Source organism: Lithobates pipiens, unplaced genomic scaffold, assembly GCF_037356315.1.
Source record: "Lithobates pipiens isolate NorthernLeopardFrog02 unplaced genomic scaffold, aLitPip1_a1.2 Scaffold_28, whole genome shotgun sequence".
Lineage (NCBI taxonomy): Eukaryota > Metazoa > Chordata > Amphibia > Anura > Ranidae > Lithobates > Lithobates pipiens.
Window position 1 is genome coordinate 31,671,146 of NW_027507789.1, and position 16,453 is coordinate 31,687,598.

General features: G+C 43.3%; 1 protein-coding gene across 2 annotated transcripts in view; it reads right to left on the reverse strand.

Annotated features, from left to right (window-relative positions):
• LOC143935281 (bactericidal permeability-increasing protein-like) overlaps positions 1-16,453 on the reverse strand; it is an 86,476-nt gene that overhangs the window by 5,228 nt on the left and 64,795 nt on the right. For both annotated transcript variants that reach the window (XM_077459028.1, XM_077459029.1), the window contains 3 exons: positions 14,942-14,984; positions 5,573-5,636; positions 5,397-5,473 (listed from right to left, as the gene is read on the reverse strand). In XM_077459028.1, the coding sequence (XP_077315154.1) occupies positions 5,397-5,473; positions 5,573-5,636; positions 14,942-14,984 (184 nt within the window). The remainder of the gene's footprint in view (positions 1-5,396; positions 5,474-5,572; positions 5,637-14,941; positions 14,985-16,453) is intronic.

The following is a 16,453-nucleotide window of genomic DNA, read 5'->3' on the forward strand; positions in this document are numbered from 1 at the left end:
CGCCTTTGAAATGGCTGCGCTGGCGTTGCTGCCTGTATAGCAGTATGAGGTGCACGTCCTAGGCCACGCCCTACGCGTTTCGTCAGAGCGACGTCATCTGGAGCGGCCATGTTGGTGCACCTTATCGCTTATGTAGGGTGCAGCGCTCCACTGCGCTTGCGCGAAGGATCCGCGCCATTTTAACTGTGGGAATGCCCTGACTGTGCCGCTACGGATCCTACTGCGTGCTGTGTGTTCCCTCATAACAGCACAGACACGGAGAAAAGTCCGTATTTTCATCTCCCCTGCGGGCATAGGGCATGATAAACTGTTATATTGTTATATTAAACTATGGAGCACTGCAACCCACATATTTAATCCAGGCACTTAGAACGAAAACAGGCAATAAAAGAAACTAATAAAATACAAAATACACATAAATATATAAATAAAAACGGTATGTATGTAATCTACTAACAGACTATCCCATACTTATGACACTTTCAGAACTCCTAAAATACCTGATTTGTTCTATTTTTAAAACATTAAAATTAAGAATTAATCTGTTGCAGACACTTTCCTAGGAAATGAATATAATTATAGCATTTTAGTGGACACGGAATCAGGAAGAAGGAAAATTAAATGAAACAAACTAAAAACCTGTGTGTGTGTGTATATATACACACACATCTTTACACTCACCTATGTGTATAAGGTTGCAAACAATAATGAAAATATATTATATAAAAAATTATAAAAATTATTATGAGAAATTTATAATGCAAGCTCATTCAGTCAGTCAGTTAACTGAAATCAATGGATATGGGATAAGGTAATATGTAACCACAGGTGGAAATAGGTTTATGTGGGAAGCATATTGTAAAAGAGTACCGGTATGTTTCCTTTTTTGGGAAATGCTTACTCCCAAGGGTGAAGAAAAGGACAAAGGAATATATGCATATAAATCCCTCATTGGGGGGTGATGCGTCATAATCAATCTATTGTAGGCTCAACATTTTTTGTATTTTTGTATTTTTTTTCGTATTTTTTTGTATGTATGTGTATACTGCCCCCAATGACAATACTATTTACAAACATTCCCAGTTGAGGAACAACTCTACATTTAACCCCAAGGTAACACAGGATGAGAATATAAAAGTCTTTAAGAAGATGGTGGAGAATGACCTGAAGAATTTAAAAATAAAAAGAACTAAAGGAAAAAATATATGGGAAACCATTAAACAAATAGAGAAGCAGAAGGGCATAGTCATCAGACCAGCTGACAAGGGAGGGGGCTTGGTAATTCTAAACAAGCAAGATTATGAGAAAGAAATGGAAAATCTACTTAATATTCCTAATACCTACAAGAAATTGAAGAAAAACCCCAAAGCTGAGTATGAAAAGAAACTCAAAAAGTATGTTGATAAGGGGAAAACCCTCGGTATCTTGAATAGAAAGGAGTCCAGATATTTGGTGCAGAAGGCACCTAAAACTCCTATCATATACTATGTCCCCAAAATTCATAAGAACCAGAACAACCCACCAGGGCGACCAATTATAAGTGGGATTGACTCCCTGTTCTCCAGACTAGGGGCCTACATTGATGGTTTTTTACAACCACTGGTAACTAGAGGAAAATCCTATCTGCGTGACAGCAAACAACTGATAGGGGAACTAGGAGGCTTGACGATCGAAGAGAGCGATCTATTGGTCACCATCGACGTGGAATCATTATACACTAATATCGAACAGGATGATGGGCTCAGTAGTGTTGAGTGGGCATTGCAGCAGTTGTCTGACCTAAAACAAGAGCAAATTAAATATCTGATGGAAGGTTTAAAGATGGCAATGAATCACAACTACTTTTGGTACAAAGGAACATACTATAATCAGACCAAAGGCGTAGCCATGGGGGCTAAATATGCCCCAAGCGTAGCGAACCTGTTTCTCAACAGATGGGAGGAAGAGCAAATTTATGGCGTACACAGGAAGAACCTTAAAATGTACCGTCGATATATAGATGATATCGTCATTGTATGGGGAGGCACAACGGAACAATTACAGGAGTTCTTTAATGAGATCAATAACAACATTTACAACATAAAATTCACTGGTAATTATAATAACTGCAGTGTGGACTACTTAGATTTACAAATATACAAGGAAGGCAACAGGTTGGGTACACGCACCTTTTTTAAACCCACGGACCGCAATGGCTACATCCCCACAAACAGCTGCCATCATGCTAAGTGGCTGGGGAATATACCTAAGGGCCAGCTGATGCGATTATATAGAAATTGCAGCAGAAACATTGATTATGAACAACAGGCGGAAATAATTATTGAAAGATTCAAAAATAAGGGATATGATGAAAACGGTTTACGCAAGTTGAAAAACGAAATAAAACAAATGGAACGGAACAAACTACTGGAAGATAAAAGACGAGAAAAGGTTAACAATTTACCAACTGCCTTCCTCACAGGGTACAATAGGCAACACAGAGATGTGGAATCCATTATTAAAAAACATTGGCCTATCCTGAAAGCGGACTGTACACTCAAAGACATCCTACCAAAAAAACCTCTGTTTATTTACAGAAGGGCACCCACACTGAGAAATAAATTAGTTAAAAATACCATTGATCCCCCAAGACAAATAAAAGTAGCAGGCAATTTAAAAGGTTTTTTCAAATGTGGCAAATGCCTCCCTTGTAGGAATAGTAAGAGAACAGAAAAGAAGAGAACTACTTTCCAGTCATCCTCAAACAAAAGAGAATACAGAATAAATGAGCTCATCACGTGTAAAAGCACTCATGTCACCTATATTATTGAGTGCCCCTGTTCCAAGCAATATGTAGGGCGAACCACGAGAGAACTCCAAACCAGAATCGGAGAACACATTAGGAACATCAAAAAAGGGTATCCCAAACATAGTGTCTCCAGACACTTTAGGGACTCCCATAACCGTGACCCAGGGCAGATGGTGTTCTATGGAATTGATAAAATAAGGGCCCACTGGAGAGGAGAGGACAAAACAATTAAAATATCTAAAAATGAGACCAAATGGATATATGACTTAGACACCCTTCAACCACAGGGAATGAATGTGGAGCTGGATCTGAATTGCTTTCTGACCAATTTCTGAATGTGTTCAATTTCCCCTTCTTTATAGTTAGACCATACACCTTTTGAGATAGGATTGAATACAATAGAAATCAAACATCATATTAAGCATTATACGAGGCTCCTTCTAATCTATTGAATAATAATTTGTAGTATTATATAAAAAAGACCCACCTAAAGCTTTGGCGCCTAATAGTATAAGTGGGGGCCTAAATAATGGATTATACACATATCCCCTATTGGGGGCAGTATACACATACATACAAAAAAATACGAAAAAAAATACAAAAATACAAAAAATGTTGAGCCTACAATAGATTGATTATGACGCATCACCCCCCAATGAGGGATTTATATGCATATATTCCTTTGTCCTTTTCTTCACCCTTGGGAGTAAGCATTTCCCAAAAAAGGAAACATACCGGTACTCTTTTACAATATGCTTCCCACATAAACCTATTTCCACCTGTGGTTACATATTACCTTATCCCATATCCATTGATTTCAGTTAACTGACTGACTGAATGAGCTTGCATTATAAATTTCTCATAATAATTTTTATAATTTTTTATATAATATATTTTCATTATTGTTTGCAACCTTATACACATAGGTGAGTGTAAAGATGTGTGTGTATATATACACACACACACAGGTTTTTAGTTTGTTTCATTTAATTTTCCTTCTTCCTGATTCCGTGTCCACTAAAATGCTATAATTATATTCATTTCCTAGGAAAGTGTCTGCAACAGATTAATTCTTAATTTTAATGTTTTAAAAATAGAACAAATCAGGTATTTTAGGAGTTCTGAAAGTGTCATAAGTATGGGATAGTCTGTTAGTAGATTACATACATACCGTTTTTATTTATATATTTATGTGTATTTTGTATTTTATTAGTTTCTTTTATTGCCTGTTTTCGTTCTAAGTGCCTGGATTAAATATGTGGGTTGCAGTGCTCCATAGTTTAATATAACAATATAACAGTTTATCATGCCCTATGCCCGCAGGGGAGATGAAAATACGGACTTTTCTCCGTGTCTGTGCTGTTATGAGGGAACACACAGCACGCAGTAGGATCCGTAGCGGCACAGTCAGGGCATTCCCACAGTTAAAATGGCGCGGATCCTTCGCGCAAGCGCAGTGGAGCGCTGCACCCTACATAAGCGATAAGGTGCACCAACATGGCCGCTCCAGATGACGTCGCTCTGACGAAACGCGTAGGGCGTGGCCTAGGACGTGCACCTCATACTGCTATACAGGCAGCAACGCCAGCGCAGCCATTTCAAAGGCGAATTGTTTCATGAAATATTGTGAGTAGTTTGGATTTTAGATAAATAAATCGTTAACAAACAGTGTTGCACTATGGTTGTACTTCTGTTTCCTCCCTCATGCACTTGCTAAACGGACTATTTGCGGAAGCAAAAGGGCGAACATTCCCCCAGCACAGCAGGAGCAGAGCCCAAGGAAAGCTGCACAGTGGCTTATACTGTGACTGCTCGGCTAACCCTTTCAGGGTTCTCTGTCTGGTGAGCGCAATTATTTCTCTGACACTGAGTGGCGCACCGGAGAAGATTGTTCCTAACCTTTCTGCACTAGTCACTTTGGTCTACCCTTTTCACTTGAAGAGACTTTATGCGTTTTTTCGAGCAACTGTGTGATGCGATTTGAAAAAATTTGTTTGGGCATTGAAAGAATTCTTTTTGTTTTTGCTGTTCTTGGACTGTCACTCTTGGGACTCATAATATAGAGCACAGTTTACAGACCACTAATATAGTGGCTTGTGGTTTGCATATGATCTCTCTCACTTAGCATATATGGTTTATTTATTTACATTTTTATGAAATATTTTCACTATTCTTTGGTTATAACACATGTGTACTTTTTGAGTTGCATGCCAATAAGAAAAAATTGTCTTTTCTACACAACACGCATTTATAAGAAGTATATATATAATATTTGGTAGGTACCACCTATAAGGTGGTCCTCAGGAGACCACACATTTCACATCAATTCACAGTATTTATTTATATTATTTTCCGGGGCAATAAACAGGGCCATCTATTTATTACACGGATTAGATCTCTACACACCTTTTTGACACCAGGATATTTGTTAGAAAAGGTTTTAGCGCCACAGCTTAATTCATACTTTATCTATGGCAAAAGGTGGCAGCACTGTCTAATATTAGGTTTCTATTCTTGGCCCATTCAGTACTGATGACAAAGAACTAAGTAGGAAAATGTAATTTCATTTAAATTTAATTAATGTAATTAAATAAAAAAACAGCCTTACAGGGGTGATTTGTAGTATGTAATCCTGCAGAGTTATGTCAGCCAGTGCTGGCATAGGAATGCCTCCATGTAATCCATCTGGGTGTGAAAAATTGCATATTAGCTATACAGACTTTATTGGGTTTAGGACAAAAGTATGCTGATGGAAGACAAATAAGAACAATATGGATGTCTTACTGTTTATTGCTAGAAGTGCAGATTCTCTTAAACTGTGTCTCAATAACTCTTCCAGTTCCAAAACCTGCACAATAAAATGAAATGCTTTAAAAGACCAGTAAACCATAATTTATCTATCATAGGAATGTAATAGAGATTTATATCAAGCACGCCTAAACTCAAACTTTAGGTACATGTTGAAATATAGTCAGATAAATGAAAGTGGGGTTAACTGAGCATATTCTTACTTGTACACTATTAGGGACTATGCTATTAGAGATTATAGAGGCTGCCATTTCTAAACACTCCTTTTTGATAATGCTAGTTCCTTACCTGTAATGCTGTTGCTTTGGCCTGAGCAGCTGAACAAGACCAGGTACATGTGATTCTGGCTTTGGCCAGATGGGCAGTGGAGGGTGGGGCTAAAAGTGAATAAAAAAATAGATAGGGAAGGAAAGGGAAAGGGAAAAAGGAAACAAAACCTTGTAATTCTGCTTGCGGAGATGGGAAGTGTTAATGCGGAACCAACTTCCTTTTAAAGTAACCCTGATGAGTTTACTTCCTCTTTGTCTCCCTGCAAAGGTAAAGCATAATGGCCTACTATGCATCACATAGTAGCCCATTATGTGTCACTTACCTGACACAGGAGCCAGTGATGACACCGCTGTCCCCTGTAGCATGAAGCGTCCACCTTCTTCCGGGTATCGCTGCTCTGGCCACTCACAGCGCCGGAGCAGTGATGACGTCACTCCCGCGCATGGGAGCCGCCACTAACGGCATATCACCGTTAGCAGCAGCATGCTCAGTGCGCCTGCACCATAGACAGCGGTGCCTGTCTTTTTGCAAATATCTCCTAAACCTAGATATTTCATGGACCTATAGGTAAGCCTTAATCTAGGCTTACCTATAGGTCAAAGTGGTCTGTAAGGGTTTACAACCACTTTAAAGTGTCACTAAACCCACATCATAAAAACTTTTAATAAATGGTGCATTACATGCTTTTCATGCTCACTATGAGATTTGTTTTCTGAATTCCGCAAAAAAACTGATTGATTGTGCTGTTTCCTACTACCTCCTTCTGTTCATGTCCCCAATTCAGCTAGGGATTTTGCAGCTGTGGGGGAAGCTCTGCACATGCTCAGTTTTCAGTGAGTTTCTATGCTGAGCATTTCCTCCCTATCACAACTGAGCAGCCCATGTGAATATAGAATCAAATATGTGGGCGTATACACAGTGGTAAATGACAACCCACTTCCTTCCTCCTTCTCCATGGCCACTAACAAGCTAAACACATAGGGGAACGGAATATTACATGTAGATTGATATAGATGTTATTGTAGGACACAGACTGAAGGGGCGTGACACAGGCTGTGACTGGGAGAAATTAATCCACACCATGTTATTGCCACAAAATAATACATATTTAAATTCAAATATATATTTGTATGACAATTTAAAACAGTTTATTGATATTATTTATTTATTTTTACTCTGTATTCCATAGGCTGTGTGTTTTTTTTTTGAACATGTGACCATCAGCAGAGGACTAGAAGCCCCTCCTGCTTATGTTTCTGTCATGGCTGGGCTCAGCCCTTCCTTCTCTAAGCTGGCCGCTTAGCTGTCGGCTAATTGCCAGCTCCCATCTCTCTCCACAGTTACCCAGCTGTTGTTGATTCTGCTCGTCAGTCCTGCCTTATAGTGGTTCAGCTCACTTGATCTCTGCCTTCGCCTTTCTCAATATCACAGACACTTTTCTCCTGCTTTCCTGTTAAAGACTTGCTCAGCTGATGTTCCTTCTGGCTCCTGATCCTGCTTGCTGTACTACTACAATTATACCTGGCTCTCTGACATTTACTTGGCTGACTACCCGATCCGGTTACTGTACTCTGGCTTGTTTTGACTACGCTTACTCTGTTTACCTTATTATTATTATTATTAAACAAGTGCGATTTAACTATACTTCTGTCTCGGTCTGATTCATGGTTCCTGATAGTTTCCCTGCAGACAGGCTGGGAAAGAGCTGGGTCATGTGACAGCTGTTAATTGATTAGAAAAAGGTATATATATATATATATATATATATATATATATATATATATATTTAAATTAAAATAATTACAGTGCTATCATCCACATACAGAAATAGAAGGGACAGTGTAAATTAAACAGTGTGTTTAATATCACTTTAACTTTAAAATATTAAAATACATAGAAACTTCAAAACAAACTATAAAAAAGTGCATATTTATAAAATATATCTTTGGGATGTTTTACAAATCCTATTTGTCATGAAACATTTTACTTTTTAATTCCAAATTTGGCATGTGAAGACAGCCCTAGTAGTGTATAGTATATATAAATAAACAGAAGCATCAGTCAGACGGCCACCTTCTCCACCGCTCCTTCTGACTGATGCCTCAGCAACACGTTGTCCAGGACCAGGAGTTTGTAACCTCCCAGTCTCTGGCAACGCGTTGCACAGACCTTTCTGCAAGGCCTCCCGGAGATGTCTCATCCTCTGCTCCCTCTGCGATGGCAAGATGAGGTCGGCAACCTTACCCTTGTACCGTGGATCAAGGAGAGTGGCCAGCCAGTAATGGTCCCTCAGGGAGGCCATGAAGCATAGGTTAGCTGAGGCATTCGGTCCGGAGTCCTCTGGGTCACTAAGGACAACATGATCCGCAGCTACCTCCTCCCAGCCACGTACAAGTCCACGTGTTTCTTGGGACTGTAAATCATCCCTACAAGACTGCTGCTGCTGATGCTGAGTGCCAGCCTCCACCTCCATGCTGACACAATCATCCTCCTCCTCCTCTTCCTCCTCCTCATCCTCTTCCTGTGTGATGGGTGGCACAGCAGGAACACTGTTTGGATAAAGGGGGCCTTGAAAGGCAAGGAAGTCCTCCTCTTCCTGCCTTTGTTCTGCCTCAAGTGCCCTGTCCATTATTCCACGCAGCGTATGCTCCAAGAGGTGGACAAGAGGTCACTGCTCACCATCCTTGTGGCCTCCTCAAACGGTGACAGGACAGTGCATGCATCCCTGATCATGCCCCACTGGCGTGGTGAGAAAAAACGGAGCTCCCCTGACCCTGTCCTGGTGCCGTAGTCGCACAGGTACTCATTGATGGCCCTCTGCTGCGTGTGCTGAGTTCCACCTGGTGGGCATGTCACATATAAGGCGGTTCTTGGGCAGGTTCAACTCCTTTTGGAGCTCAGCCAGCCGAGCACAGGCATTAAATGATCGGCGGAAATGCACACAGACTTTCCTGGCCTGCTTCAGGACATCCTGTAAGCCGGGGTACCTGCCCAAGCACCGCTGCACCACCAGGTTAAGGACGTGAGCTACACAGGGCACATGGGTCAGTTGTCCCTGTCAGAGGGCGGAGAGGAGGTTGGTGCCATTGTCGCAAACCACCATTCCTGGCTTAAGCTGGCGTGGCGTCAACCACCTCTCGGCCTGCCCCTGCAGAGCTGACAAAACATCCGCCCCAGTGTGGCTCCTGTCCCCCAAACAAACCAGCGCAAGCACGGCATGGCATCGTTTTGCCTGCGTACTTGCGTAGCCCCTGGAACGCCTACGGAGCACCGCTGGTTCTGAGGACAGAGCACTGGAAGAGGCCATGGAGGAAGAAGAAGAGGAGGGGGTGGAGGAGAGAGGTGTGTCACAACCAATAGTAGCATTTTGGAGGCGTGGTGGCGGAACAACCTCCAACACTACTGCACCTTGTCCTGCATCCTTCCCAGCTGCCAGAAGAGTGACCCAATGGGCCGTGAAAGACAGGTAACGTTCCTGTCCATGCTTGCTGGACCATGAGTCAGCGGTAATATGCACCTTACCGCTGACCGCCCTGTCCAGCGAGGCAAGGACATTGCCTTCCACATGTCGGTAGAGAGCCGGAATCGCCTTCCGTGAGAAAGAGTGGCGTTTGGGGACCTGCCACTGAGGAACCGCACATTGTACAAACTCACGGAAGGGGGCCGAGTCTACCAACTGAAAAGGCAGCAGTTGAAGTGCTAGCAATTTAGCCAAGCTAGCATTCAACCGCTGGGCATGTGGATGGCTTGGAGTGAACTTCTTTCGCCGGTCCAGCAGCTGGGGCAGGGACATTTGCCTGCTATAATCGGACGTGGGTGTACTGCTAGCAGAGTGCCCGGAAGCACTTGGCTGGGACACACCTAATTCTACACCTTCATTCCTCTCAGAGCAGGTTTCAGAGAGGACTGAAGGTCTAGTGGGGTTGGAGATGCCAGCTGATGAGGAGCAAGGAGAGGTCCGCTTTGTTCTTTGGTGTGGGTCTTTGAGGTACGCTTGCCAACGAGCTGCATGGCAGGTCAACATATGTCTGGTCAAGCATGTGGTGCCCAAGTGGCTTATGTTTTGGCCACGTGAGATACGCTTGAGACATACGTTGCAAATAGCAGCGGTGCGATCTGATGCACTCGTCTCAAAAAAGGCCCACACCAAAGAACTTTTAGAATAACGCGCAGAGGCAGCGCCCTGCACAGGCGGAGCTCTGCGGTGTGATTCAGTCGGTGTGGTGCCCCTAAGCTGGCCCCCGGAGGGCATCCTGCCTCGTTGAACATGTGCCTCCTCCTCCTCCTCCTCCTCTCTCCTACCAGGCACCCACGTGGAGTCAGTGCCCTCATCATCCCCTCCCTCTTCATCGCTGTAGCAAACCTGGCAATATGCTGCAGCTTGTGGAACATGACTGCCAGATTGCGGACCTTCTTGAGCATCCCCTCTCTCTGCATTCACGCTACTGCCTTCCTCTAGCTGAGTGTCATCATCAGAGCCTACAAAACACTGGGCATCCTCCTGGAGCATGTACCCAACACTGTGCTCAAAGAGTTCAGGAGACTCCTCAGGAGGACGTGGTGGGTCTAGGGAAGGAGTCACTGATGATGACATTGAGACGAGGGAAGATGATGCGTTGGCAGCTGCTTTGCTAGTACCCTGAGACTGGGTGAGAGAGGATGAGGAGGATGAAGAGGGCTTGGTCATCCACTCTACCAAGTCGTTGGCATGTTGCGGTTCAACGTGTCCAGCTGCCGAAAAGAAGGACAAGCGTGTCCCATGGCCACGTGCTGATGACAATGCACCACGTCCACGACCAGCACTGTTGTCTCTAGACACAGAGCCTGCTTGCCCTCTTTTATCGGCTCGCACCTGTCTGCCTCTCCTTGCTGGCCTTCCAGACATGGTAATGGCCTGAAGGGAGTTGGGTAAAACAGCAGTTGGGTAGTGTATATTGTGCTGGAGGCACACAACACCCACTAACTCCTGCAGATGCCTTTATTATAGAACACCAGAGATAAAGGGGTATACTGTAATGGAGTCACACAACACCCACTAAGCGCTGCAGATGGCTCTATTAGAGAACAGCAATAAAGGGTAGATACAGGTGTATATTGTGCTGGAGGCACAAAACACCCACTAACTCCTGCAGATGCCTTTATTATAGAACACCAGAGATAAAGGGGTATATACAGATGTATACTGTGCTGTGCTGGGGGCACACACAACTTCCAATAACTCCTGCAGATGGCAAGTGGGCTCAAATAGAGAAGAGCTATGTAGGTGGATATAGCGGTGTGTACTGGGTACAGAGCACGCAGACAGCACGCACAAGCTCCTAACACTACTGACTGCAAGCTCTATTATAAAAGATAGATCACTAGCTACTATATAGGTGAGGTGAATATAGCGGTGTATACTGCGGTCAGGGCACGCAGACAACAACCACTACAGAAGAGCAAGATCGAAAATCGGCCGATAACGATCGGTGTATACTGTGTTGAAGGTACACAGAACACCCACTAACTGCTTCAGAGGCCAACACACTACACAAGGCCGCTGCGCTGGTGGCCTTTTATAGTGTGGGGCGTGTACTACACAGCCTGAGCTATGATTGGCCACAGGCATCCTGCCTGTGGCCAATCATGGCTCTCCTCGCTGCTGGCGCTGTGATTGGCCAAGCATGCGGGGTCACAGTGCATGCTTGGCCAATCATGAGCCAGCAATGCACTGCGATGACGCAGTGCATTGTGGGCCGTGAGCGCCACACGAATTTGGCGCGAATGGCCCATAACGTTCGGAATTCGCCGAACGGGCGAACAGCCGATGTTCGAGTCGAACGTATATGTTCGACTCGAACACGAAGCTCATCCCTAGCCCTGAGCGTTTTTCCGGACGAAGAGAACAAGTGTCACGGAAATTACCTTTGGCCCCACAATAGAGGCATAGGCCCAGAGTTCTGCGCCTAGCACATTCTTCGGGAGATAACTTAGTCCAGCCCAACTGCATAGGTTCCTCAGTAGGCAGGGGGTGCTCCTCGGATTGAAGAGAACGGACTGGGGGCTCAGGCTGCCTAAAGAACGGGGAGTATTGGCGTCTTTTTTCCAGGGCCCTCTCCTGAAAGCAAATATCGATCTGGTTACACAAGGTGATGACACTGTCCAGATCAGCAGGAAGGGATCTTCCTGCTAATTCATCCTTCACTCAATCAGAGAGGCCATGTAAAAAGGTTGCAACTAGGGCCTCATTATTCCAGCTCAATTCAGCTGTGAGGATACGGAACTGAAGAGCATACTGTCCCACAGACGCGGACTCTTGCCGGAGATGTAAAAGAGCGCTAGCCGCTGAGGAGACATGACCCGGTTCCTCGAAGATATTCCGAAAAAGTTTAAAGAAATCAGACAGGCTAAAAACCACTGGATCATTCAGTTCCCACAGAGGAGCAGCCCAAGCTAGCGCCTCGCTGGACAGCAGGGATATGATATATGCTACTTTTGGCCGATCGGACAGGAAGTTTTTGGGCTGAAGTTCAAAATGAATTGTGTACTGGCTAAGGAACCCCCTGCAAGCCTTGGAGTCCCCAGAGAAACGGGACGGAGCTGGCAGTAATAATGCATGCGTGGATGCGACTGGTGCGATAGGTGCAGCTGCTGACTGCACTTGAGGCTGCAGGTTCAGGGTTCCCAAGGAAGCCTGTAGCTGCTCGAAGCGGGAAGCCAGATCTTGAAGGAATCACATCACCTGGGTCTGATGCAATTCTTGGGTCTCAAGTCTGCGAACTAAGCCCTGCAACAGATCGACTGTAGGAAGCGGCACCTCGGCCGGGTCCATGGCTGATCAAAACTGTCAGGTCACCTTGAGGCGAGGTGACAGATGCACACCGTAGGGATCAGGAGTGCACCGCAAGGTTGTGGACCCTACGGCTGACTGCTGCAGACGGGGGACAGATCCCACTGGGGTTAGAGCGTAAGATTCCCTGGGGCACGGAGTCTAAGAGCCAGCAGGTGTTCACCAGCGCCTCTAGTGGTGAGGATGGACTTGGCTGCAACTGGCTCCAGGTCCCGACCCCCAGGGTCCCCCAGCTCACACCCACAGTAGGCAACAGGAGGATAGGGATAGTGAGGGACAAAGCCAAAGTCGGGGCCACAAGCAGACGAGAATAGTCAGGGACACGCTAAAAGGTCAGGATCACGGGCAAACAGGGATAGACAAGGACACGCCAAAGTCGGTAACGGAACAACAGACGAGCACACGGCAGGTAACAGGAAGCTAACACACAAAGGTTGATCAGCAAGGCTGGCCTGCAGTTCACAGGTTAATATAGAGCTCTCTGATAGGAGCTAGGGTGGAGCCATGCCAGAGGATGGATAACAAAAGCAGACATGTGAGGGTCGGCTGGTCTCTAGATGAACACGTGGGAACAGGTAAGCAGACAAACTATTGCATAACCATGACACCCAAACTATGCAAAAAATTAAACAGTTGAAATATACTATTAAACGGTGCTGCTACTTATGTAAACCTGAATACACAACAAATCTATATATATTTAAATATAAGTGTGCAACCTTATTGTCAAATATTCATAAATGACATTAAATATCAAACAATACCAGTGAAAAAATTAAAAGAAATCAGTCAAAATATATCCAGTCCATAGTGATAAATGTGTCCAATAATTTGTGCTTAATCAGTGAAAAGTGTTTCACAAAAAAGGGGGCTTCAGCAAGGCGTCTTCCCCATATAAACACATGCCTCTTACCAGAAGGATTGGATCTCAAGTTATAGAGATCTCACAGATTTCAGCCGTCAGAGATATTCCACACATCAGCACTAATAAGGGCGCTCCTTCTGTATAAGATTACTGTTCCACCTGTTATCATGTGTCTTGTATGTCTGCTGGATCCATGCAAAGCATGTTGCTGCAAATTTCTTCATACATGGAGGGTAATAGATGGAAGAGGCTTCATTGTACAGTACCTTAAAACAATATTTAATTAAAAGTATCGCTTCACTTCACTTATGAAAAACATTAAGAAGCAAAGCAAACAAATGTTCCACACAGCCACAGACCTTGCCTGCAGGCTGGTGCATAGTGACATCACACAAATCGGCTCCACCTTTAACTTTAAATCCAATCCAACTGGTAAGAGGCGTGTGTTTATGTGCTGGAGCACCCTTTTTTGTGAATCACTTTTCACTTATTGAGCACAAATTACTTGACTAATTTTTCACTTAGACCTGAGAAAGGAGGCCTCCGAAAGCGTTGTCATGGCAACTGTGTGATGTTATCCCTCTCTTCCGCCCTGTATCCTGTTTGTATGGGTTTGTGTGTCCTCAAAGAGCAGTGCCGACTGGACCAGACGCAAGCGCATTAAGATCTGCTCTTTGAGCGTGGTGATGGATAGCCTAGGATGTGCTGCCAGGATCCAGGCAGCTAGGTTGAATGTCCAGGGCTCCCTCTTCCCCTGTCAGGATCTTGAGGTGGTTACAGGAGTTCGATCACAGTGGAATCCTTATGCTGCATCTATCGTCACACAATGTGAGTTTGACTAATGTAGTGTTTTTATCTTCACCATATTAAAGCCAAGTTACACTAGGGCAGCTTTGTACTCTCTTCTTTTTGTATTTAAATTTTTCACTGTCAATTACTGCAATGATATGCTAGAAACTTTGTAGCAGCAACTTTGTAGCAGCTACAATCCTGTTTTACTTTCTCTGGTAAGTTAAAGCTAGAGTGACATTGGAACCCCCAATAGCATTCTGTATTGTTCATGGCCTGGTTCAGAGGAGAGCTTCTGTAGATGGGATCTACTTTTTCAGTTGGTTGTACCAACTAGATGAAATGAGACCACCCAGCAGTAACCTGAAACACCTGCCATGAGTTTTGTGTTTGGGAATTACCTTTATTGCTCTGCCTCTAAAGTTCATTCATTATGCATTTTGGAACATTTAAAGCCTTTTACTTCCCTGAGAGAGCTAATTAAGATATTCAAGGCTGCCTGAATGTTATCTATTCTGAACCAAAGGTTAATAGTGGTACAATGATTTATAGACAAATTACCATATTACCATTACAATTACCATATACTTACTGCAACATAACCAACTTCACTTTTGAACTCTGAGACCTGAAGCCTGAAAAGAAAAAGAAGTAGAAATTACTGTCATGTGATCCAACATGGAGTAACAACTCTGGAGTACTAACCACGCCATCCATTTTATTTTTTGTTTACAAACTTTTATTAGAACGTTTCAAAAAGTGGTACAGAGATAGTGGCATTTGAAAATCACATCAAAGCACATTTGTAAAGGATGGCAAGATGGCCACCGCTCATCTCTGTGCCCTTGGAGGTAGCGGAGTGATTTCCTGATGTCACTTCTTGGACCATGTAAAGCAAAAAAACTTTTTTTTTCCTTAATCTTTGCTTTTAAGGGTAAAGGAGAGATTCTGGGTCTTTTAGACCCCATACCTCTTCATAAAGAGAGATCTGTATTGCTGTATTGTTATAATAAGGGATGTTTACATTCCTTGCTATAGCAATAAAAGTGATCAAAAAATGTTATATATATATATATATATATATATATATATATATATATATATATATATATATATATATATATATATATTTTTTTTTTTTTTTTAGCAGTCACCCTATAGAATAAAATGTCAGTAGTTGCAATTTTTTTATGTCGAACAGTTTTTGTGCTGCATTTTTTTTAAACACAATTTTTTGGGAAAAAATACACTTTAATGAATTAAAAAACACATAATATATACCCTGATTTTTTTATATAATATGAAAGATAATGTTGTGCCGAGTATTCATGCTTAGAAATTGCGCACGCTCATGGAATGGCGTCAAACTACGGTACTTGAAAAAAACATAGACCTATGCTTTAAAATTTCTACAGGTTACCAGTTTGAATTTATTTTTTATTTTTACACTATTCCTTTAAAAAACGTTATTTGGGGGTTCTAAATAATTTTCTAGCGAAAAATACAGCTTTTTACTTGTAAACAACAAATGTCCGAAAAAGGCTGGGTCTTTTTGGCACTGTGTATTGATTTAGTGCAATCACACTTATGCTGCGTACACACGACTGGACTTTTCGATGGACTAGGTCCAACGGTCTTCCCGACTGACTTTCGGCAGTGGTTCAACGGACTTTCCGAATGAATGGACTTGGCCACACACGAACGGACTAAGTCCGGTCGAAAGTCCGTTAGTTTTGAACGTGATGGCGTAAATGGGACTAAACAAGGAAGTTCAATAGCCAGTAGCCAATAGCTGCCCTAGCGTCATATTTGGTCTGTTGGACTAGCACACAGACGAACGGTTTTCACGATTTTTAGTCTGTCGGACTTGAGTCCATCTGACAGATTTGAAACATGTTCTATTTCTAGGTCCATCTTATTTTTTTTTTCTCAAAAACGATCCGACTATCCCACACACGATCGGATTATCAGACCGACTGATCCCATCGGACCTAGTCTGCCGGAAAGTCCGGTCGTGTGTACGCAGCATTAGACTTTAGAAAATGAAGCCATGTCCCTCTAAACCACATCCATCTGGTCATCACTATTAAACCACAAGCATTTG